The sequence below is a fragment of the Athene cunicularia genome, assembly GCF_003259725.1.
Source record: "Athene cunicularia isolate RWA chromosome Z unlocalized genomic scaffold, athCun1 chrZ_part2, whole genome shotgun sequence".
Taxonomy (NCBI): domain Eukaryota; kingdom Metazoa; phylum Chordata; class Aves; order Strigiformes; family Strigidae; genus Athene; species Athene cunicularia.
In genome coordinates this window covers 8,199,617-8,225,149 of record NW_020799143.1, presented here as the reverse complement: position 1 = coordinate 8,225,149, position 25,533 = coordinate 8,199,617, and the positions used below count along the sequence as shown (strand labels likewise).

At 36.7% G+C, this 25,533-nt stretch overlaps 1 protein-coding gene across 1 annotated transcript in view; it reads right to left on the bottom strand.

Moving 5' to 3' along the window:
- ROR2 (receptor tyrosine kinase like orphan receptor 2) overlaps positions 1-25,533 on the bottom strand; it is a 157,841-nt gene that overhangs the window by 36,767 nt on the left and 95,541 nt on the right. The window contains exon 2 of the mRNA XM_026866430.1: positions 7,495-7,572. Within this exon, the coding sequence (XP_026722231.1) occupies positions 7,495-7,572 (78 nt within the window). The remainder of the gene's footprint in view (positions 1-7,494; positions 7,573-25,533) is intronic.

The following is a 25,533-nucleotide window of genomic DNA, read 5'->3' as shown; positions in this document are numbered from 1 at the left end:
AACAGATGTTATTAACTCAAGATTAAATTCCTGTTAGACCTTTCTGTTTTACCAATTAAGCCAGAGTTAGGCTTGGAAGTAATTTGGTTCATAGCTTTTAAGCAATCCAAAACATTTCATAAGAATTTATGAATCAGATCCTATTAATAACTGAAACAAAACTATTACCACCAAAAGCAATGCTGAAGATTTATGGATGAATTCAGACCCAGTGTGATTAGATACATTTTCCCTGAAGTCAGTGTAACTGAATCCATTTCCTGCAGGTCAGAATTTGGCTTTAGTTCATTATTTCTCCTGCCAATTTTACAGGCATTTTCTGCAGTGTTTTATATTACCCTGTTATTACAAATCAAGTAATAAATATTTTAACCTACTGAACTTTGAAGCACTTGTGTTTTCTTCAAAGTTCTGCAGAGCAGCTTAGGAGCAGTAGGGCAACTCACTGCCTATCCGCTGCCTCTATCCATACCCTAAAGCACACACTCTCTGTTTACTGGTTTCATTTCCTCTTTGAGAAATGATGCTGAAGTCTGGTGTTTATATACTTACTGAATCTGAACTGTATTACAGAATGGGCAATTTGTTGTGCTGCTCTGTTATTTGGTGTCCACTTTAGATAACCCATAATTGCAAATCTTTCAAACAAAGTGGAAAATTTAACCAACCATGTTCTTAAGAAGGTTTTCCTTATTTAATTTCTGTGGTGATAATCAGCAGTTACTTTTTGTGATGTACGTGAAACCACAAACACTGTGTGGATGCCAGTTTGATGCAGTGGTTAAGGGAAAAAAACAAAATGCTTCCCAGGATAAACCGGGATTTCAACAATGTGCAAAGCAAATTTTTTCACATGGAGTTCTCTTTCTCTCTTAATAAATATTGACTTGGCCAGGTATGGAGGAAAATGAAATGTGAAGGCACTAGGACTTGTATTTAGTGTTTATCCTGTATTTTGTGTTATGAATCAGACAACTAGAATTGTTTAAATTAACAGATTTGTTAATCTGTTTTAATACTGATAACTTTGGGACAAAGAATAAATACTCTCTGTAAAATATTCCGAGCTTGCTGTGTATAAACAGTATTACTATAATGGCCAGTAATTTTCTGTGTTACACAAATACGATTGTTACATATTATTTTCTAACTCTGGCTTGGCTCCAGGGTCATTGAAAGGAAAGAAAATGCTTCCTTTGCCATCAGTGGTCTTTGGCTTGGCTTGAAGTACTTCAAAGGGAAAAGCTATCTGGTGAATATTTCTGCATTTGCTATAGGCAAAGATGGTCTAAATTAAATTTCTCTTTTATTGTGGTTTCTAACATAGTGTACAACCAATACTAATATTTATTTTGCTTGAACAGAGTAAAAACTGTTCTGTCAAGAAGCTATGAGAGAATAATGCAACTTAATCTAGATATTATGATATACTATCATATTCTATGTACCCTATGAATAAAGTAGCTTAGGGAAATGACTGACATGAACTCTAGCAAAACTCTTTCATATTTTGAAAAGCCTTTGTTAGGTTGCCATATTTTTAAATGGAATAAATTTGATATAAATATATCAAACAGAATCCCACAGCAAATCAAAGTTGACAGGTTTATTTTGTGTGTTTTGGCAAGTATATAAAAGTAAACTTTTCCAGCATTTGTCAAATCATTGTGAAGATACACACAAGAATAGGTACTAGGCTAAAAACATACAGGGTACATCTACCATTTAGACCTAACATGCATATTATTTTTCTTAGTTTTATTTATATTATTCTGGCACTAAGACATCCAAGTTATTCTCTCAAACCATACGTGCTATTCTTGGCATAAATACAATATAAAATAATCACTCTGCTTCTGTTATTTTAAGATCTTAGCTGTAATTTTGAAATTCATTCTAAAAAAACCTTTTTAGTGACTTCAGAGCAAGTTAATTCTGGTTTAGCTGTTTCCAGTTTGAGTTTTGGTTTCTATTAATTTTTTTTTTCTTACTGCTCCTTTTATCCAGTATCATTTAAAAAATAATTATCCCTTCGTAATTTTCAAACCAGCTTCATGATGGCCTCTGTGAATAGCAATTATTAAAAATTTGCATCTCTTCTTATCTCAGAACTTCTAAATCATTTATGAATATTTAAGTCTCATGGGATGGGAAGATATCATCAACCTTATTTTCTAAATGTGGATACTAAAGCAAGAAGAGTTTAAGTGACTTCCCAAATTCACACACAGACTTAAGTAGTAATATGTACAATACTATAGAGTTTCACATCCTCCTGTGTTCCTGAGATAATGAGCATATGAGAGAATAATAATACATTTTTGTGGAAGAGTTGATTCTCTTTTCTTTCTGCACTGTATGAGGGAAACAAACACTGCATGTCCCATTTCTGAGAAAAACAAAGGAAAATTTCAGTCATAAATTGATAGATACCTGAAGATAAAACAGTCTTTAGAACAAGTAGCAATATTTATATATGTTTTATCACTTTTTAGACTACCTATTTCTTGATAAAACATATACATATTTAAATAACTTTAGATCCAACAGTCAAAAAAGCCTGTAAACCCATCTGTTCAATACTACAGAACACATCACAACTTACAGCAGTGTTGGCTTTAGATACCCACAATGTTAAATCAGCTGTTGAAAAAAAAGCAAATACTTTTTGTCTGCATAACTGCATATGATTTAGAGCATTTTTAGGTTCATGGTATAAAACTTTACGATGTTCAAAACCACTAAAAGTATGTATATTATGATTTGTTTAAAAAGCAATGTGGGAATTTTTTTTTCCATCAAATTCTTGCTTTTTCTTTTTTTCTCCCTCCCCATCCTTTTCCACTTTTGTCTTCAAATAACTCTTCGTTCATTTTTTTTAGATATAAATAAATAAAATGGTCTCTCTTGTCACAACTCTTTCAAGTGACAACTCTTTCAACCTTCTGTGATGGCATTTTAAGACCGATATAATCCTATATCCAATACAAATTACTTTTTTTGAAAATACTTTGAGTAATTAATCTAATGATATTTCCATTAGAAGTAAATTCATGATTTCCTATAACAAGACATAATTCTTTACCTAGGAAGCATGCTTTAGTTTAGGTAATAGCTGATTATTAACAAAGAATGACTTGAGGAAGACAATGGTGTTGCCAAATTTTACTGTGTTATGAATATAGTAATAAGTATAAAGTGTTCACAGAATTGACAGGTAATTATAAAGAATATCAAAGAGTTGCAGAGTGTTCTGGGCTTATAAAAGAACTGAACACTATTGTAAGAGAAAACAAACATGAAAGTTGCTGAAATTCAAAGCGTTTCTATCTAGAGGTGTGTATAGCAACACTGCTGTAAGTGTAAGAGTTTAGAGGACATGGACCACACCAGCACACCTTAGCAGGTGGTGGGAGTCCAGTAAAGTGACTCTTTCCACAAGCACATCAGAACTGACACTGAGAAATACTGAGAAATACTAAAATGGAGTAGAGATAGAAGTCTAAGACTCAAGATTTCTAGCACAGGCCTTTTTCCTAAATATAAAGCAGCCTTCCCAAGTCTTCACCCCTCCGCTTTATTTAACTACAATATGAAGATAAGCAATCTACAACATATTGGAGTCAGGTTAGGAAATGGAAGGGATGTTGACAGCTCTCCCAAAATACCTCATGAGCAGCTCAGGAGACTTCTCTGTTATATACTGCCACATAATATTTCCAGATGAACTGATAACTTTACAGCCTAATTTAATCCCATTGTTTGCACCCCATCTTCTACAGTATTTGTGTTATCAATGTACAAAAATGCAGCCAGAAGTATGTACAATAAAATTATTTGTATCACACACACTTGAAATGTACTTCAGAACAAAGTATAGCCAATTCAGCAATGAAGCGGAATTAGCAGTGAAATACTTGCACAGTGTGCACACTGTCCCCATCACCAAAACCAGTGGGCTTAAACTCTCTTATTAGCAGAAGAAAACCTATTTTTGACCAGTGTTTTCTCATAGTTGCAGTACTGAAGACTACCTAGACCAGCAATCCAATTCTACAAGGTGGAATGGTTTTGTTTTCTTGTTTTCTGAACTCCCAGACAAGACTGTGAAGAGGCAGTACCACCTGACTTAGGCTACTGGCCATTTAGGAGCAGATCTTAGGGGGCACAGCAGCGCAGTTAGGATGTAGACTGTTCTTTGGGTCACTAGTCACACAGATAAAAGAGATACCTCTATTAGAACACATATGAATGATTCCTGACAGGTTACCTTAAGCCAAAGCAACCAGGACAGTCCAGTCGTAACTTGGGACTTATCATATAGGTACCTCTTGAACCAGAATTATGTTCCCAGGAAGACTTGTGCAGAAACCACAGTTAAGGTGAGGCACTTGAAGCATCATGCCTCTCCGAGCAACCCAACTCACTCAATGACTCAGTTACTGCAGATTGCCCTTACTCGTGTGTTTCTTTAACTATTAAAGTGTATTGCTCTAACATTCACACCACCAGACATTATTTATGATGCAAGATTTTACCGGCAGCTCATCTAGGCATGAAGAGTTCGCATTTTACCCTTTAATACCTTCCCCAGGCTTGTTTTAAGAGTAAGAGATTGTGAGCAGTGAGTTCCTCTGTGATGATACACCAACAGTGTTCAGCACCAAAGAAAAGCTTGTTTTCAGCTTGTGCCATAACTCCTACATTTATTTGTGATTAACAGATATGTTCTTTACCTCTTCTAGGCTTCAGAAAGAAATCTCCCTGTTGGCCTTGTCCGGGCTGACCGCCTGCTGCAGTGAGAGAGAGGAAACTTTGAGCCTTCCTTCCCCAGCATGACTGGCAGGAAAAGCTGGCCAAGTGCAGGAAGGTGGACAGAGAACAGTGCAAGACCTGTCAGGCAGCAAGCCTGGGTGTTTCTGGAGAGAAGCATGGAGCTGAAACTGTTTTGCCTCTTTAGCATGGCAAAGAGACCTTTTGGGAACCAGGGAGAGTTTGTTACAGTGTTGCAAAACAGGACAACTCCAAGAGACGCTGGACTGAAATCAAGACTGGGGAAAGGATCATCTTTGCAAAGACTCACTGGACTGAAAGGAAATTTGTGTTCAGATCTTATAATTTTATTTCAAAGCAGACCTAATTTTCTTCTACAGAAAATGTTTACTGTTCTGCTCTGGTTTTCAGCGAAATGTTGGTTAGAGGTACTGATCTTCTGGTGGTTCAGGTGCTCACTTAAAGGAAACAGGGCAAGATAAGTTCTCCGCAAAAGCCCTAGATGAGTCATGGTCCTATCCCATCAGTAGGTTAGCTTCACTTGTAGAAAGAGATCTGCAACTCTTTTTGAGTTTGCATTATTGATAATACTTTGTTTAGCCTGGTTACTTTGGGGACAGAACCAACTTTCAAGACTTCTGGAGGATTTATAGGAGAGGGTGACCAATACACGGTATGTCTAACACAGCTTTAACTTTGGGCATTATTAAGGCCTATTTACTATTATTTTCAGGCCAGTTGTGGGTCTGTTCTACAATCAGAAAAAAGTAAACGATGTTCAAATCAGCATAACTAAACATTTCTCAAGGTTGGAAAGAAGGTTGATGTGATGGAAGAAGCTAAAGGACTCTTTCTAACGGTCTCAATAGTATGCACAAACTCTGAAGCAGAACTGTGTGATGATTTTTTGAAACAAAAACTGCTTACCCATGATACAAAAACACGTGGGTTAACATTCCAACCAAAGAAACAAAAAATTTCAAGGATTTTTGCTTATTTGGAGAATTTTGTAGCCACAAAAATAAAAGGGGAGCAAAATGAGGCCATTTCCAGACCAGGCATGCTGGAAACTAACAACTGATTCTATATGAATGAGTCATGTAAGAACAAGGGTCTCTTTTTCTGAAGGAAATACAAAATCCTTATGATGTAGAAATGTTTGAGATGTGATTAATTACTTCCTTAGACAGGTATTGCCTGTGGCCCTGCAAAAAAAGGAAATAACTGCAACTCCTTTCTCAGCAAGAATTTAACCAAGTAATGTCACATGAAAAAACATTTTCTTTTATGTCTGTACCCTTATAAGCTCAGACATAACAAAAGCGTAAATTGAGACCAACTTGACAAGTAAACAAGTCTGTCAGATGCAGTTAAAGATTAAACATGAACCCTTTCCCATCAAAAGTATTGGATATGTGAGTGTGGAGTGTATAAAACAGATGTAGTATACAGTGCTGCTGACAGAAATGACTGTTAATGAAATTTATTCTCATAATGCAGGACAAAGTTTTATCCTCTAAAATAATTTTGGAGCTTCAGGAAAGGGTTGAGGAGTATGCCAAGCCTTCCTCCCAAATGGGAGGGGGACAGTCCCACACTGATGATCAGTAGGAAGGTGGTTAGAGATATGTGAACATAAACACATCTACTTTCTATATAATTAAGTGTAGAAATTAATGGAAGATTCTGGAAAAAAAAAAGCTTCTAGTAAGTACAGTTAAGGTAAAAAATCTAATTACTGTTCAGGTGAAGCACAATAAGGATTGCATGACACTGGATATCTATGAGAACAGAGACTATACTCCAAGGTACTCTCAAAACTTATGTTCCTCTGAAAGAGAAGCTCCAAGAACATCTGACCAGCACCTCAGAGCTTCGTAAGCTTCAACATGTGTTCATCTTGCTGAGAATGTTAATGACAAGGCAGAAGGCAGGTTGAGCTCTTCACACTAACAAGACTGTCTGACATTTTTTTAAGCATAAGGGTTGACTTCACTACACCAGTGTATCCATACAAAGAAAAAAAAGTCTGTACTACAAGTGACAAAAGCATGTTTCTTCAGGTAGAACACTTCCTGCTTTAGGAAGCTGCACCAAACTGTAACTGGAATCACAGTTTGCAGTAACTATGTGCATTTTCAGATCCAAGAATTGCATTTGGATCTATAAGTAATAAAGTATCACAAAAATTAATGCTAACTAATAAGTTACTAGAAATTCTGCCACTACAGTCTGCTTAAAAAAAACCAAAAATTAAAAAAAAATCACTAATACTCAGAGCTAGTTAAAAAGTAAGCATTCTTATGTTGCCATGGGCTCAAATGTAATTATCTCAAACCAAAGACATTTAAGGATACCAATACTTAAGATTTACCTATAGATGCCAAGTGTGACACTGTACAAAATTAAATAATTTTCATGGCACCAGCATGATGGTAGGAAAGATGATAGGAAGGTAATAAAAGCCCTCTGTGTTGGGGGCAAACATCTAATTCCCTCAGTGTGGGGGACATGCTTAAAAGTTAATTTTTATGGACTCCTGTAACCTTGCTATCCCTGCTTAGAATCAGAAGTATTAAGACACACAAGGCTGCCTTTCTTACAGACTTGTATTTGCAGGTAAATCAAGTGAACATACAATAACATGATTTTGCTGGTCCTTTCTAAAGCATGCTTATATTTGGGTAGAGGAAAAAGAAATGCAACTATAATTATTTTTACCTTTAGGTGTCGGAATTGGTCTCTCCAGTCCATCTATGTGTCCTAAGGGGTCATTTGAATCTGGAATTTCCATTTCACCTAGGAAGAAAAAAAGATTTTGTTAAGCTGAGGTTCTGAGTTAATCTTTCTTTTAAACAGCATTACAACAGTACTTTCAGCAAACTCATTCAGTACAGATCCTGGTTCCTGAGTAGCACACAGGAAATACCTACTAACAAAGTCAGGATTTATCCACTGCAGATTAGAAAACTTTACAATAATTTACCTTGTGGATTTACTGTTGTGGTTGGCAAACACGGGCAGCATTAAAAACTGCTTTCCAGTTCCTAATAGAATAAAATTCACAGTTTTACAAAGAATGCAACCATTTCCTGGAAGCAGGCCTGGCTCAGCAAATTAAGAAGCACCTGAGCTTTACTGACAGTCTCAGTAACAAAGTGGCATAAATCTGCTTTTGAATTTACACTTTATTAAATTAGATTCTATTTCCAGAGGTCAGACTCATCATCTCTGATGACTTTCTTATCCTATTCTCAGCCATGTCCCTAGAAGGTATCTCTCAGAAATGAAAATATAATAGCCATTAGCTAAGTGTTCCAAAGGGTGATGGAACAGATGGACATCCTTCTATGTGCCCTCCTTGTTTGTGTCTAACATATATCAGAACAAGCTAAAAACAATGTTTAGCCAGCAGCTGTTGCAGACAGCAGACAAGACGTCCATGTCACCTTGGCTTTTCCAGCTGTTACAAAATCCTGACCATGATAAAACAGGGGTTCCCTGTCTACTCTCCTTTCTGAACGTAGGGTGCTGTAAGGAACAGAGCTGAACTTAGATAAAACTACAGCCGTGTTTTTATTAAAACAAATTCTCAAATTGCATCCCCTATATTTTTTTATTTCCTAATTTACATTCACTTATCCAAATTCCTTGGCATGTTACCAAGACAGCATGCAAATCTAAGGTCATCAGGATCTGAAGTGAAGGATCCAGTTTTTGTTGTAGATTTATTAGGGATGTACATGGTAATGTTTTGGGTAAAATGAAACTAGGGGAAAGGCTCTCCATCTTCCTTTTGTCCCCATGCCCCTTCCCTCAGACTAAGCCCTACAACACCACTCTAAATACAAGCCACAGTGATGAAACACAAGTAATACCATCCCTATCTTCTACCACATTATGAAAAAAAAGGAATCAAGACTGTCATTAATTTTTATTTTTACTTCATGCTTTTACCCATTATTTGAGAACAAAAGATTTAGCTAACCTGCCTTTAAGTTTACCAAGTGAAACACAGAAATCAGAGACATCCTCAACCTCAGGCTGCTTATGAAAGTATTCATTTTGACACAGTACTGCCACCTTATCACTAATTCAACTCTCCCTTCATCTCCCACTGCTTGAGGTTCCTAGCCTGGCAGTACTACTGACACCACTTGAGCTGTGTTCTCATTCCCAGACACACCAATTAGAGTGATGGTGAAGACAGTGCTGTATACCTGGTAAGACACTCTCTAATTTCAACAGCTAAGACTTGGGCTGACATCATCTTCTGCCACTCCCAGCACTGGTCAAAGGAATGATAGATAGTCATCTGCAGACTGACGGGAGAAATTGAAACTGCTGGCCAAGGTGGTGGCATCTTAAATTGCCATCGTAAATCCTGCCTTGGTGTATCTTCACACCCCTGAGGGCATGGAGTAGACTCAGTGCCTGACTTTTTACTGCACAGAAGTTTTGTTGATTTGTTTGATTCTGTGTGAACAGATGAGTGCGTGATAGTGATATTTGCATCAAATTTCAGGTGAGATACATCATGTGACATTTTTACCAAGGCGAAGCAAGGCAAGTTCACCTCTGTTCCCTTGCTTCCGCTTGACCTCCCCTATGTTGCACTAGGAAAGGACAGCAACATTTACTGTCCACAAGGAAGATAAAGGTGAGACATAAGAGTAAAAAGTTCTTTTAGTCCATAAGCACCTGCACTTGGCTTGTTCTGGTGAGCATGACCCATCAGTATTCACAGGATGAAACATTATCTGTAGAAGCCTATTCTTAGGGACACTTGGTTGCTCAACACTCAGACCACCAGACTCCAAACTATCCAAGATCCGAGTGGCACATCTAGTTTAATACCACATGTTCAACTTTAAATTAGTTGTTTCTATTTCTTCAGTCATTTAGTGAGATTCACAATAGGAAAAAGTATTGAAAGCTTGGATAAATGAGCACAGAAATTTCTTCTTCTCTCTTCCCTCCTTCCCAGACCCATATCTCTTAATTTTTTTTAAGCTTTTCAAAACAAAGATGGAAAGAAACAAAAGCATTTGCTGATTTGAAAATGTTTCAGTAATAGTTTTGTGTAATTCATTCTTGTGCTCGATATGTTTATGTCTGGAAAAAACATTAACCTCCAGATGTGCTTTACCAAAGAACAATTACAGATAGATACCACCTATCAGCGAAGTCCCCATAACTAAGCAAAGTTAAAATTGAAAATCCTTTGTGGATTTTGTAAATTACAAATGCAAAACAGATTCGTTCACTTAAAATTGCTTTTATGAAAGAAACTTCTATTTTCTGTAATCTGCAAAATTCCAATTCAACCACATTTATTATGTATTCTAGCTTTAACCGTGAAGTTTCTGTACCACAACTTAAACCACCAAAAAGTTATTATCAATATGAAAAAATACATTTTTTTACACCATAAATGCTTCTGGATCAGCTGACCAACATGTCACTACAACCAATAAAACCTCTTCCTCCAGTTAAACAGAATTAGAAATTGTGCAGTCAAGAACTTCAAGGAACAAGCTGTGTATTTCCGTTGAATATTATTCTCAGTGCTTTCCGATTTTGCATTAATAGCTTACTATATTTTTTCCTGATATGATTAAAACCGTGATGTTTTCCTCAACAGAAAATAATTCTCATCATTTCTTCTTCAATTCCCCTCAATATAGCACAGGTGCACTCCTGATCATGTTCCATCACCAACTCTCTGCAGTCTTAATTGTTTGAAGATGCCTACACAACTGTGTTCCTGTCCACATTTGATTTTTAAGTTATGTCCCTTTTCTCATTTTGTTTACTCAGTATTTCAGAATGATATCCCATTTTGCTTTTCTTCTTTCTGCCTTCTGTATCTTTTCCTAGCAACATTTTTGTAAGTTTTTGCACTGCCTGAAGGGGAGAAAAATCCACAAAGTAATTTTAGGTGTCCAACATTCAGTGTCAGTCTTGATCAGTAAGCAGCTACTGCTAGAAAAGATACATTAATTAACCTGATTTTAGATGCAACAAAGATATTAGAGAGTCATTTAGAGAGTCATTTTTTTTTCCATATCTGTTACAAATACAGCATTGTCATACAATGCTAAGAAAAAAGGTAGACTTGCGAAACACAAAACTGGCAGAACAACAGCAACTCACAAAATAGTTGTTATTAAAAACTGGTAACAAGACAAATGTTCAATATTTGAACCTTACATGTGATATTATCAACTCACACTTAGAAGAAGTATGGTAGTCAGTATGCTACTACATAAATAGGCAGCTAACTGAAGACAAATCAACCACCATGTTGTCTGTAAAGTGTCTCAATGTACATATCAACATTGGAGGAACCCCCACAGCTGGCTGGACAGCTGTGCAGGTATGTATAGAAAACAGCTGCACAGGCTTCTACAGTCCAAGCCTGAAGCAGTTCCTGACAGAGGGCTCTGGGTGGCCCAGATGTTCCTGGAATGGAGAAGACAAAAAAGAAATGGCTAAAGGGTCTATAGGCTATCAAACTCTCCTATTCAAGGTTACTGAAGAAAGTCAAGCAAATGGGGAATGGAAGTAATGACAGACCTGACTGAGAATAATGGAGACAAACAGAAAGAGGTGCACAAGGGGAAAGCTTATTCTTAATACAAGATTTGTTCAGAACTGACTGTGACTACTGAGGATGAAGATCTTCGGCTCAGAATAGTTAGTTCCATCAAAACTGAGCTCAGTTCTCAGAAACAGAGACTTACAGAGAACTGTAAGAAAAGCAAATCCAGACAGTACTGGGCATTTCTAGGAAATAAAAGAGTAAAACTGAAAGCATCATTATGTTGCTGTGTAAACCTATGGCTTGCTCTGATACACTGCATGCTGTTGTGGTCCTCTCATCTCAAAAAGTGTACAGAAAAGTTGGAAGAGTTTCAGAGAAGAGCAGCCAGGATAACTAAAGTAATAAACCAGGTTTTGTACAGCTTCTAGCATTTGTCACTCTGGGAAGGAGATGGCTGAGGTCAATGACAGTAAAGGTCTATGGAGTCATGAAAGTCTTAAAGAGGGTGGACTAATCTCTCAGTAAAAATAATGGCAGCATAAGGAAAAAAAACAGCAAAATACAATTTCAATACAAAGCTAAAACACAGTAACGTTTTCTCAAACAAGATGGAGTTAGGCTGTGGGCAGAGTTTACATGGGCTACAGGTGAGACTGGTCAAATTCATGGAGAAAAATCCATTCAGACCCAATTCACAAAAATCCTATGTGGGCAAGGATGTCTGTGAGGGCAAAATGGCTGGAGGCTAGGTAAATACCCAGCATAAAGTAGTACTACATATGTCAGACCTCTTCTTACACTTGTACTTCAGCATCTCCTTTGTACTGGCCTCAGAGCCAAGACACAGGGCTGCATAGATCTCTGATCTGCTCCACTACAGTTACTCTACATTTTTCACTTGCATATGTTCTCTGCTCAGACATTAAATGTATCATGGCTTATTTCTGAACATCCACTTGTTTAATTTACATTTGCAGTGATAGTATCAGGTAAAAGAGATCACCAGTGTCTGTCCTCCTTGAATACTGCATGACCAGACAAGACTTCAACATAACTAGAACTCAGCCTGAATCCCAACTGTCAGTGTGGGATAATGTATGTGCCAGATGTGCCACATGTCAGATCCCCAGGAATACCACTCCTTTCAGGGACCACATAGACAAATAAAATGCAAATGCTGTAAGTAGAACCTCTTTTAAACTGCTCACCCACACAAAAAGGATTTCTTATCTTTTCAGGGCAATAAAGGAAGCTATTTCCATTTAAGGAAAATCCCAACTCCAAAAGAGAAACTACATTTGAAGTCAGTGTTCCATCTTTCTGATGTACAAAATACATTCTGATCTTTGACTTACTATAGCAAACTGCAGCAAGAAAGCAAGCAGTACAGAAAACCCTTTTCCAAACTGAATATAGTATTTGTCACTTTTGTCAGTTCCCTTTGTCTGAAAATATGAGGAAGATTTGCTTACTGACAAGGCCCAGCACAGGTAGCCCCACTGCTTTGAATCAGGCAGCACCAACCAACAAACTACACGAGCAAACATCTTGTATTATTGAGACAGGAATGTCCTTTCACACATTTGAAAACAAAATTGTCCAACTGATCACAGTGTCAACTCACAGGGCATACATCATTCATCATAAAAGGCCTAAATTTTTCCCTCTGAAATGGTTATGAGTTCACAGATCATTCATTACTTGAGAGGTAATTGCAATAAACAGATTTCAAAATGCTCATGGCCATAAGCAGACATCAAAAAAATGCATTAATCTTCATCAAAAAGCCAGTCACAAGGAGGCACTTATCATAATTGATACCAGGGCCAAACCAATGCCTCAGCTTCACACAGGAAGAGAATAACTAAGTCAGGTATTTTCAACCAGACTGGGACTGATTAATTTTGAGCAGTTAAGGCTGGCTGATGCAATGCCATGCAATGTTAATAACTGCCTTTCAGTTCTTGAAGAGCACAGATGAGATCTTAAAAGATGGGAAATTGCATAAATAGTTCCTATTGTTTATTACTAAAAATGAGTGTCAGAGAACTATAGATCCATCAGCTTAACTTCAATTCCTGGAAAAATAATGGACTAAAGGTTATTTGCAATAAAGCAGAAAGATGAGTAATAACCAACATAGAAACCAACATTGACTTGGCTTACCTGGATTAGAAGTGAACATAAATCAACAATCTCAAGCTATTGCAAATAAGGCAAACATCATATTGGGGCACACAAACAGTAGTAATCCTTCCAGTCTGCTTAATACTAGCAAGGCCCTGGAGAGCTTTCTCCAGTCTTTTGTACTCCATTTCAAGATGGATGTGGGTAAAACTGAAATACTACAATTCATGCCATGAGGATTGTCTACAAAACAGGACCAACAGAAAGAAAATAATAATGGCTACTATGCCTGCTTAGTCTGAAGGTGATTAGGCATGGACTGAGAGATAGCATTCTTCAAACACACAGGTCTCTGAAGAAAATTTTCCAGAGCGTCTGATTAGGCAAGCATCTATTGCATATGATACTGCACAGATACAGCTAATGTTTCTTCTTCCAGAGTGAAACAGGACCTCTTAAGATCTTTCCTGGTCTCATGATTCTATGAGGAAAACCACCATCCTTCTACCACTGTATATTAAATCCCAAAGCTTACAAATAAATCCTTCAACACTAACAATTGCACATAGCTACAATTAGGGAAACTGCAGATTTTCGTTCAGCCATTCCTTCCACTCATCAATAATGCTGTTTCTGGAGCTGAAATTATTTTCAGATTTAAACAGCAATATGCAACCTTTGCTTCCTACGGCTGTAACCTTTGACTCAGGTTCTAACTTTCTTCCAATAACATATGACTTCCAAACTCTCCCTCTTCAGCCTCATACCCTCTAATATTCTGTTCTTTTCTTCATAAAATTTTGTTGACCTGTCAATTACTAACCTCTGGAGCTCCCTAACAAAGGGCCCACTGTGCCCTTTGATTCAGCTGCCAATCTGATTACTTTGGCTGGGGGAGGCAGGGTGCTTGGGTTGCTGAATCAGGGCCTTTCATTGAAATTTCTCTTTTCCAACATCTGCAGCCCCTGGCAACCAATTGCAGAGTGGGCTTGGCAGACCTGTAAAGGGTGGTGAATAGTCTACAAAAGATGCAGTTTGTAGCATAAAACCAGTGTACCCCTTTCATAGTGACGGCAGATTAGAACTTCCACAGCATACGCTGCTTAACTTCTGCAGCTTCACATAAAAATAGCTGAAGGTGGGGGAAATAACCTGCACTTTTTGTTACCGTTGCTCTAATCAGGAAACTGCGAAGTCTGAAAAACAGGCACTTTTTAGTTTGCTATCAGCTTGCAATGCATACTGTTCACAGGATAGTATGTTAACTAGTTAATTTAAATTTATTCTTTAGCCATCAAAATTTTTTTACAATTCCTTTCATCAGAATTCATAGTAATAAATAGCTGTCACTATGAGAGCATTAGAGAGTATGCTTTTGTAAGCCTGCTCTGGTATAACATCAAAATAACATTAAATAAGTGCACTTAAAGTGAAACCAAACAGAAAGCTGGTAGAAAACACTAACAAGAAACCTTTTACAAGAGCCAGAGTTGAGGTACACAGCGTCAATTCCCACAGTTTATAAAGCATTTCTTATTGAAGCAAATGTCTTGTTCTGTTGTGAATTTTCCCCCCTTTAGATTTTTTTCTGTTTCACCTAATAGCTATATTGAATCAGTTTCATTTCAGTATGTATCAGGGAAAACACCGTTGCAAAATATGGGAACTATACTAGGGAACAAAGGCAGATCTGAGATTTATGATCTGTAGCAATGAAAAAGGCTTTATTGTTTTGGACAGAAAATTTATCATTGCTTTAAAATAAAATTCCAAACAAAACCAAATGTTAATCCTTGTTCATTCTGCACAGTGAGACTCAATCCTCAAACTCACCTTAACAGAGATTCAAAAACCTATACTTTGATATCGTTTTGTCAATTAAATGCATAAACAGGGAATCTGCATATTGCATTAACTCCTGTTATTGTGAACATTTATATTCACAGACCAATCCAAGATAGACTAGTCGACTGTTTTGGAAAACTAGCAGTCAAGTACATGATGAAAAAGCTGCTTTATAAATTTCACAAGGTTACTGTAGGAAATTCCTCATTTAATAACACAATCCTTATTACCCTACGATCAAACCACTCTGAAACACAGTAAATGAAATCAGGTGCCCATCAGCACAGAACTGCAGGGAAAGAATGATTCTTGATTTCCAAACAGCTGCAATTAACCTCCAAACCAAAAAAAAAAGTATACTGAAAATGCAGTTTATCTTCTTAGTCATCAGCCAGGTGCCTCACCAAGTACTATGAAGTCAGTGTGAAATCAACAAAATCAGATAAGTAATTTAAAATATTATTACCAGGGATTCAACATCAGACTTCCACGAACACTTTGATTATTTTAACACCTCATACTCTTAATGCGTATCTTATATTAACCACACAGATGCATTTTCAATTGCACTGTCAATCTTTACCCTTTCATTATACAACCCTCATCACTGAGCTTAGCTATTAAATACCTTAGATTTTTCCTCCTGCAACTCCTGTTTGCCACTTGAAATGAGACAGAAATGTTAGAGATACAAACCAAAGATAAAGATTTATTCAGATTTCATTCACAGAGGAACCCTCATTAACAGCTGTTGCAACACTACATTAGAACAAACAGCACCCATGGAAAAGAAAATACTCATTTTAAATCACCATTTTCAATGCACAACCAAGTTCTGAAGATGATAAGCTTTGGATTACAAATTATTCTATTAATTCACAGCCAAAACACTCTTTTGATAAAGTTACAATAGTAAGTGCAGCTCCCCATATCTTACAACAGAGTGGTGATCATTAAACAGGAACCCAACCTGCCCAGAGGAATATCCAAATTCTTCTTTCAATTCTTTGGACTTCCTGCAAAATCCTGGCCAAGTCACCGTAGGCCAGATTGCTAAAAGCATTTGATGCCAAAAGATGCAGACAGATGTCTACTAGGATTTTCAAAAGTATGTGGGCACCCAAATCTCATGTCTGCTGTAATATCCCTTTAAAATTCTGTACCTCAGTTGCCCAGAGGCTGAGAAGGGGAAAGGTTAGCTCCCTGATGTGGTTCCCAGTGCAGCTGCATGAGTGGTTTGAGTCAGCAGAAGGAAGGGAGCAGAATGGAAGCAAAAAGCTAGGGTAGAGAAAAGTCGGGAGGGAGTTTTTTGATGACTGTGGTGATTTATGCCACTTTCAACTGATCATGGAATTCCAGACTTAAACACTGTTCCCTCACACTGGAGAAACCCTACAGTCACTGCAGAGCACTAGTTTTGCTTCTAGTAAAGAAAGGCAAAAAATAAAGCACTATTTGAAGACAAATTAAGATGTAATTATGCCAGTAAAACTGTTCTGAATGTTTAATAAGAATTAATTCCATAGCATTTATAGTGTAAAATACTTGAGGCTTTTTAAAGCACAAATGCATTTCAATGTAATTTCTAATTTAACAACAATGGAACTATGTCTACTAGCTATCACAAACATAGCTTTTCTGTGCAACTATATGTTCAGCAGTCTAAGTTAATTTACGAAGGACCATATAAAAGCCTTGAACCATAGAAAAAACACACGTCATTCTGATTTCATAACAAATGTTCTTTGCTGGTAATGCATTATGCTAAAAAAAAAAAAAAAAAAAAAAAGCAACTGTGGGTACATTCCAAAGCTCTTCACCACCTCAGCTGTAAAATCACAGTTTAAATACAACCAATTGAGGTTCTGAACACACCTGCAATAGCTCAAAGAACACCAAATAACATGATAATTATCCATGGCATTATTACATGATTGATTATTTTACTGCTTCTGGCTGTGAAAACAAAATAGTCTCAACCAAAAGGTTGAAAATAATCATGATTTATGAGTATAACACTCCATCAACTGGGATGAACAACGATTTTCACAGTGCTCTTTTTTTCTGAAGAATAATTTAAAATCCAAAAATGCCAGTCCTGTTTGCAGCCTTAGGCTGAAATCTTTAAGACTCCAATTCAGAAAAACAAGTCTAGTCAGACAAACACTTGAAAACTGGCTTATTGCTAAGCACACTCTTAAATGCTTATCTGTACTTGAACTACAGTATTATAATTTCTCAGTCTAGGTGGTAATATAAAAACAGCACAGATCACAGCTGAGTGTAACTGAATATAGTAGAAGCTGCTGTAACTTAAACTAATGGTTATTCTGATGGCGCTGCCAACTACAGGTAGTAGAACTACTGAGAGTGTAAAAACTACCTTACTACAGTTTGTTTATTTTTCACTCTCTACTTGTATTTCAAAAGCAGGAATTGCAGCACCAGTCTTGGAAGGTAGGGCAGTCACAGCCAGCCATTTTACTCCCCAGAAAATAGCGAGAGTAAATAGCACATTTGTATAAATCAGAGCACTTTCTGAACAAAAGAAGTACTTATGGATAAGTATTATAATCACCTTCCGGACAGAAAAGATATAGTGGAGACCAACTAATTCTCAAACCCCAGTTCCTGATACTAAACACTAATTTGAGAAACATAGTCATCCAGGCAGGAGATCTGGCTTATCAATATTCTAAGAAACCAAGGCTGGCAAACGAGTCAATGATGGGACAATATTCATCCTTAAATAAAATCATTAAATAGCTGCTCATGTTCTTTCCTATCACCAAGCATCACAGTTTTTTGAAAGACCCAAGCAGATATAAAAGTATGCTTCTGGATATCTGGAGCTATACCTACACACTTGAGATCTGTCTCTGTTATGTCATATTAGAACATGATTTTACAACATTATGCTGCTAATATGTAGTATCAAATACTGTGTTCAAATAGAAGTAGCTGCTCATCAGTAAAAATTATTTCTTACTATAGGTATGTTTTATGGACAGTTGGCATGAAGATAAATACACCAGATTCAATTCTTAAAGAGGGAAAATTTCTTTTTAATGCAAAATATCTTGGCTTCTAGATCAAGTGCTTAAAATTCTTAATTTTTTTCTGAAAGTTCTTGTTATAATGAGTAATTAGTTATGGTCTGTATACCAAAAAAAAAAAAAAAAAAAAAAAAAAATTTTCTGTCTTGTCTACCACTAACAGTTCAGCTTGAGCTGTGGAGCAAGTATGGAGGGAGCAAGTCATAAGTGAGGTGTGCCAGCTCTTGTGACCATATCAAACATTGTTGGTGGCTAAGCATCAGTGTATGAGTGTGTGTGTGTGTGTGTGTGTGTGTGAGTGTGTGTGCATGCGTGCATGCACATCTGACTCTGTGTGCAGAAAATGGACAACAAATGTAGGAAAGGATGCCAGCATGCAAAGGAAACTAACACCTGATCTACATTTTAGCCATTGAAAAATGCAAACCAGTTATTCTTACTGGAAGTTTAAAAGATATGTTACTGATTTGTTTTAGTAGGCTTTTCTACATTTTCTCAGTATGGAGTTATTTATTTAAATAACAAGAATAAAGTTTAAAATATATTTTTTCATTTGAGAGAAAATATCTAAACTACACAATATTTCTGCTAATGAGCTGCTTCTTCAGTCTAGATAGGAAAAATCTTTTTCTTCCGACTGCATATAGTGAAGTCATAATGGTTGTCTGCTCTAAAAGAAACTCCTATTTCTCTTTCTCTTGTTGTTTATATTGCCTTTGCTGCTATAAGTGAAAAAAAATAGCTCAGATGCATAAGTGGATTTTGATATGGTTGTTCTTTGTGTGCCTTTTAATTAACAGAGCCAAGCAACACTTTCCTGAATGAAAAGAGATATTATTTGCTTATACTCTTCTCAAAAACAATAATAAAAAAAAAAGAGTAGAGCCCTGAGGTGGAAAACAGTGAGCAGGTACTTCCAGATGTGAATATATGCTGTTTTCAGTGGGTGTACAGTGAAAGAACTAAATGAAAACCTGGTTACAGTCCCACTGACACTAGCCCACACAGCAGTTTCCAAATGACATAATGATGCACAGGAGCCCCTTTCTGTCATGGAGCAGCTCCCCTACCCCAGTGGTGCAGCGGAGAATTCAGGCATGCACTCACTGCCAGACAGGCTCAAAGCAGTTGACAGTTTTCACCCAACTGCTATGTATTTCCCCAAGCCAGGCAGGGGTTTCCTGAGCTCCCACTATCATTCCTTATTATGCAGTTTAACGATTTTAGCTGATGCTAATCACATGATCAGTTTTAACCATTTTATTACGATTTCATTTCAGCAGCAACATTCAAGGCTGCCACACTGTCATTTTAGTGACGCCTGAAAGCAACACTTATGTAAAGTGCAGTGCACTTGTAAAGTTGCTTCTTGCAACTGAAGAGCTCTTGAATCTTGCTACTATGAACTCCTATTTTGCAAACCACAAACTTTCCCTCCATTTTGTTACTGTGACTGCAGGACTGCCTCTGTTGTTCATCACATGGGCCAGTTTTGATTCTATATCATCAAAATACTGTGGCTGTAGAAGACCTGTTTTCATGACATGTAAGCAAATAACAATACATACAACCTCATTTTAGATTGCAAGTTTAACTTCTGGCACTGAGCCATGACCTCAAATTCTTACTAATATATTGAATGTATCTTGTCTGAAAGCCACATACAATCACAGCTGAGATTTCATAAAATGTGTTTTCAGAAAAGCACTCCCTTGAAGTGACAGCCTCTTATTTTTAACAAATGCAACAAAAAGCTCACATTTGTGAGTCAGCTACTGCATACATAATCATAGATGGAAGTGGACCAAGCTGTGTGGAACCATCAGCATTTACTGCTGGAAAATCGGTTGGTTCAACCTCTGAAGCGCAAAGCACAAAAAAGCTGACAGCTGCTCTAAGCAACTGTCAAACATGCTGGTCTTCATTCTTAACACTTCTGAGCCCTCACCTTTGGGACTGGAAAAGATTGTGTTTTAAGGAAAAAGAATGTTCTTCACAGTGAAAATTAAAATTGGGACATACTTATATTCTGTCTTCATGCATTTTATTATGTTTCAACAGTTCAAAATACACATAGCAGGTATCGTGCACAGATCCAAATGTTACTTTTATATTTGATACATTCCCTTGCAACCACTGTTTACTTAATCAAAGTGGACAGCTGTGGTTTTCATTATCCTTAAGCAAATATTTGCACAGGTATCAGTTACTATTGTAATACATTACCATAAAGTTTTGCAAGTAGAAGCCAACTGTGCCAATCTAAATGTCCTCACATATGAACTTTTTGAAACACGTGTGAGCAACTGCCAAATAAATTGTTCCTAGAGTGTAAGTAGTTGCCTTCCTACGTGTTAGTTAAAGCTTTAAAACTGCATTAGTTCCAAAGTACAGAAGCACACTGCTAACTCTAATAAGCAGGAGAGGATGATAGCACCTGAATACATCTGTATACACAGGAATCAAAGCAGCCTTTACAGCAGAGAATAACATTAAGAAATGACATGATTTTAGGTACTTGTAGGAATCTAAGACTTTTGTTGATAATGAAGCTTCAGTGGAAGTGTTCCATTTTGTCTGAAGTACATGGAAGCAACGTATGCGTAGTTGGCACTTACTGAGCAACAGAAAGACAGAAAACTGCTAAGCTTAATGGGGAGCTTTTTAATTGTAAATGCTTTTGTTTATTCTTCATTATTCTTTGTTTATTCATCATTAAAGTGGTCACAGTGATTAATCTTGTTACCAAAGACTAGGAAAGTTTATTACATCTATCACCCGTTTCATGAAAACAGAGCTTTTTCTTCTCTAGTACTATCAGGCATTAATTTCTTAGCACATACCTTTTTAAAATGTTTTTATTTACTTTTTTTTTAAAACACATCCAGCTGTTTCCTCCTCACTCTTCGGGGTTATGTGAGAATCTATATCTTCATATAATAAAATTCAACTACAGCCAAATTTTAAAATCTTCGCAGAGTATCTGCATTAGGTACCAGTTACTGTGTTACTAAAGGTATGAGAGGTTATTTTTCCTAGTATGTATACATGTTCCCATGCTTTAGGAAAACACTTTGGGAACTCTGTTCAAAGCATCAAATGAGATGCTAACCACAACCTAATCATTAGCTGTCTGCTGTAGCACTGAAGAAATGCATCTCTGAAAAGACTGGAGTGGTTATTTGCATGCACTGACTTTCTATTGCTAGACATTAAGTTAACACACTGGAAAAAAGCTTTTCTGGATCTTGCACTACATCCACCACTTACGGTCTCTTAGGTTTTCTGCAAAGAACCCAACATGAAAGAGACTTGGTGATTTACAGTCCAGCTCTATGATAAGATCTGGTCAAAGATCTAAAACAAAACAAAGAGCTCTATATTACTCTTGGAATGGCTTCTCAAATATTTTAAACTACTATGACCCAGAAAGCCAACTGATATATTGCCCTCGACCTTGTCATTCGTGGTAAGTCTGTTTTTCTCTTCTCTGTCTCTGTATTCTGTCTTGTGTATATTAATCTGAAATACCTAACCTCACTCGTTGATAAAGTAAACACTGTACAGATAATAGGTTATTAAGTGGTCTGCTCAGTTACTTGGCTGTCCGTGAGTATCTCCTGACTATGCAATATAGCAGAGGCATTATTTTTGCTAGCATGACTTTTCAATAGAAAAATATCATTAGATAAGCCTATTAAGATACCTGAAACATATTCTAAAAATACTTATTTTCACTCTGTTTATTTATTAAATTAAATAATGTATTATTTGCATTTTCTCCTACTTGGAAAAAAAATGAACAGTGAATAACTTTATTCCTACAAAAAGAACATTCTCTATATTTATAAACATCTTTATCTCCAATAAAACTAAAAGCCAGTCAAACTGCTAATGCATGAAAGCTTAGTTATAACACAACATAAATTAACTCTATTTTCTCCTTATACTTGCCTCACTAAAACAACATATACCAGTTCTCGTAACTGAGAGCAGCAGTGATAAACTGGAACACACAAACATGACGTGTTAACCTAAATATAATAAATGAACAGAAAAAAAAGTTTATTGTGCATATAGAGGAAAGCCATATGACATACACATATTTCTGACCAAAAATATGTATACAAAAAAACCAAGCACTCCATTCAAAACCTGTAATAGAATCTAAATTTCACAGCTCATGCAGAAATTGAAAGAGAATTCAGAATTGAGTATTTGGCACTGCAATTCCTGCATGCTTATAACTGCTAATAGGAGTCTGAGAAAACAACAGTAACAGATGGAGTCCTTAATTGTCATAAATCCCTTTCCAGGAAAACGTCTATGAAATGGCAAAAGTAAGATTTAATTACAGTGATGAAGAAGGAGATTCACAGATTGCAAAAATGAACTATGAAGAACATATATCCTTGTCACAGCACAGGAACTCCACTTCTAGTAGTCACAGAAAGACTGAATTCTCTTACCATAACCACCCTTCTAACTATCACCTTCCATGAGACAAAGGCTGCTGCAAACTTTCAGTCACTTGGCTTGGTGGGACTTTGTGAAACTACTTCATAAACAAAAGAGGCAAAATATATACTGTATTATGTTACTGTAACAAGGCTTTTAAGCAGATTTGAAGTGACCTTATTGGCCTGAGTCATAAACCAAGTAATTCTTAGTGAACTTAAAATTTATGGTGCAATTTGACTTGAGCAGCAGACTTTTGCTCCTTTAGTTAGTACAAAAGGCTATAAAACATTCTGATTTATTGCATTCTGATTGCTATATTTTTAATTTATCTATTAAAAAGAGATGTGTAAAAATGATATTAATAGAGCTCCAGTACAATGACAACAAGCAAGTTAATACCTTCATATGCATTTTGCTTTCCAAATAAAGAATCTAACACTCCACACCAACCTCAAGGGCAAGCATATCAACATCAACTCACCCAGGTTAGTATAAGATCCAATTATGTCAGCTCACTGCAAAAGTGTGCCTAACAAGGTATATTGAGCAAAATCACTTATTACAGGATACAAGTATGATTGACCTTCTTAGTTTTCCCATATTCCAGTGACTAAACATTCAAAAGAAGCTGCTTAGGTGTGGTAACGCTTAGGTTGCTAAACAATAAAGTAAGGTGAAGCCTTTACGTTAAATTGACATTTCTAGCTACGGTTTGTGAGAGAAAGAGCTCTGGGAGACAGAGCACAGGTTGGCAAACAGCAGTAGGAACAAAGGCTGTAATTGCTACTCATCCCACTTCAGATAACCAGAGTATAAAAAAGGCTGACCAAAATTTAGACTTGCTTGGAGGACATCTGGAAACTAAACTATAATTCAGTACCAATAGGAATAAAATCATTCAATTAGCATTACCTCAGCCTTTTTCATAGTGTTAGTATTGCAATTTTCTGAGAGTTTCTGATATTTCAGTTGTAGGAAATTTTTCAAGAGTAAAAGTTATGCATAGATGATTACAAGACTCAGATTCAGGACAAAACCAAACAGGCTTGTGTCAAAAATTCATGTGTTAATTCACTGCTACACTGTGTGTAATCAGCCTACAGAAGAATGTCTTTAGGACGGGAGAATAGTGTCATGTTAGTTGTACAAGTGAGAAGCCCTCTGAAATTCAAAGTAGTTTAAAAAAATTCACATCCACCTAGAAAAAGATGTATTAGGAAAAAAGAATAATTTCAGATTTCAAGATTTACAAAAACAAGACAATTTAAGAAAAGCACTTGTATTTATATTATCTCTCAAATATTGTAGGCTGGGGTGATTAAGACATAAACGTTTACAAATCTCAAGTATTTGAAAATGTGTTTTTTATAAGATTAGCAGAAAGTAGTTGCTACACCTAAGAAAGTGTTCAGTTTTTTGTCAGTAAATGGTTTTTTTCTTTTCTTCATGGGGAGAATAGGGCCATTAATCTGTTCATCTATTCACCTCAAGCTGCAGGTTGTCAGGAAACCTGATGTAGTAATTCTTGTCTCCGACATTCTTTCACCTTTAAGTCTTGATTTGAATCCAGATAAACAGACAAAAATGCTTTACCTCGTTTATATCTGTGATCCTCTAGCTATGATTGAGGTCCTTAGACATATTTTTATTATGCACAGAAATAGTTAAGATATTCTGATAGTGAAAATAATTCCCCAGATCAGCTCCTCAGAAGGTGCCATAGAAACATACACATTGTGTGACATTTTTGAGAAAGCTGGGAGAGGGTATTAGCCACAATGTACAATGCAAAAACCCACAGTCTTTGCAACCCAAGTTATAAGTGCAGTCTGAATCCCGAAGGCAGTAGAGAAGAAAGCCTGGACCGACGGTGGTTGCTGCCCTTTCCTGAATGAACTGCAGCAGCACAGCAATACTTGGCACCCTCTACCCTGGCTACCCAAAGCTGCAGTTCCCCCAAGCAGACTGCAGAAAGCTTCCCAATGGCAGATGGAAGGGAGATAAACTTATCAGCCAGCTTTGTCTCCTGTGTGTACCATAAGGCATGCTGCTGTTGGAAACAAAAGAATCAAAGGGGGTATCACCATCACTTAAGACCACAGCTTATGCGAAGAACCTCTGAAGTGGCTACTCACCATTCACAAACACTTTCAAAAACCCCTGATACCACTAGAATTAATGGATCCATTAATAAACATTGTTTTCTTCCCACTTGCATTTCCCCACTTAGCTGTTCTCCTCCTAAAACGATGAATGCTTAGGTAGCAATCCTTTCCCTTATAAACATGGGTGTGGACAGTGTGTTCAAAAACAGCAGAGTTGCTTGCCGTGAGACATACCAGTGTTGCACTGAAATAAAGTGAAGGTTCAGCAGCCAATCAAAGTAGGTAGTTTGTTTTGTTGTTTTTTTTTTTTTTTTTTTTTTTTTTTAAAAAAAAGGCACAATTATGGAGGAAAAAACCCATCCTTGCGAAGTAACACAGATTCTCACTGTTGAGTGTTTCAGAACAGACAGCTGAGAAGAGTGCCCTGCTTTCATTCTGTACCTTCACTCAGAAATGCAGCATAGCACCTGGGTAGTTTATGATTGCTTGTGTAGTCATATTCTTAGACTAACAGACAGCATAGACTACAGTGTTCCTGTAAATATTCTGGACAAGAGCCCTAAAATATGAACCATTCTGTTTATTTAAAAAATTCCTGGGACCAAGGGTACATTTCACC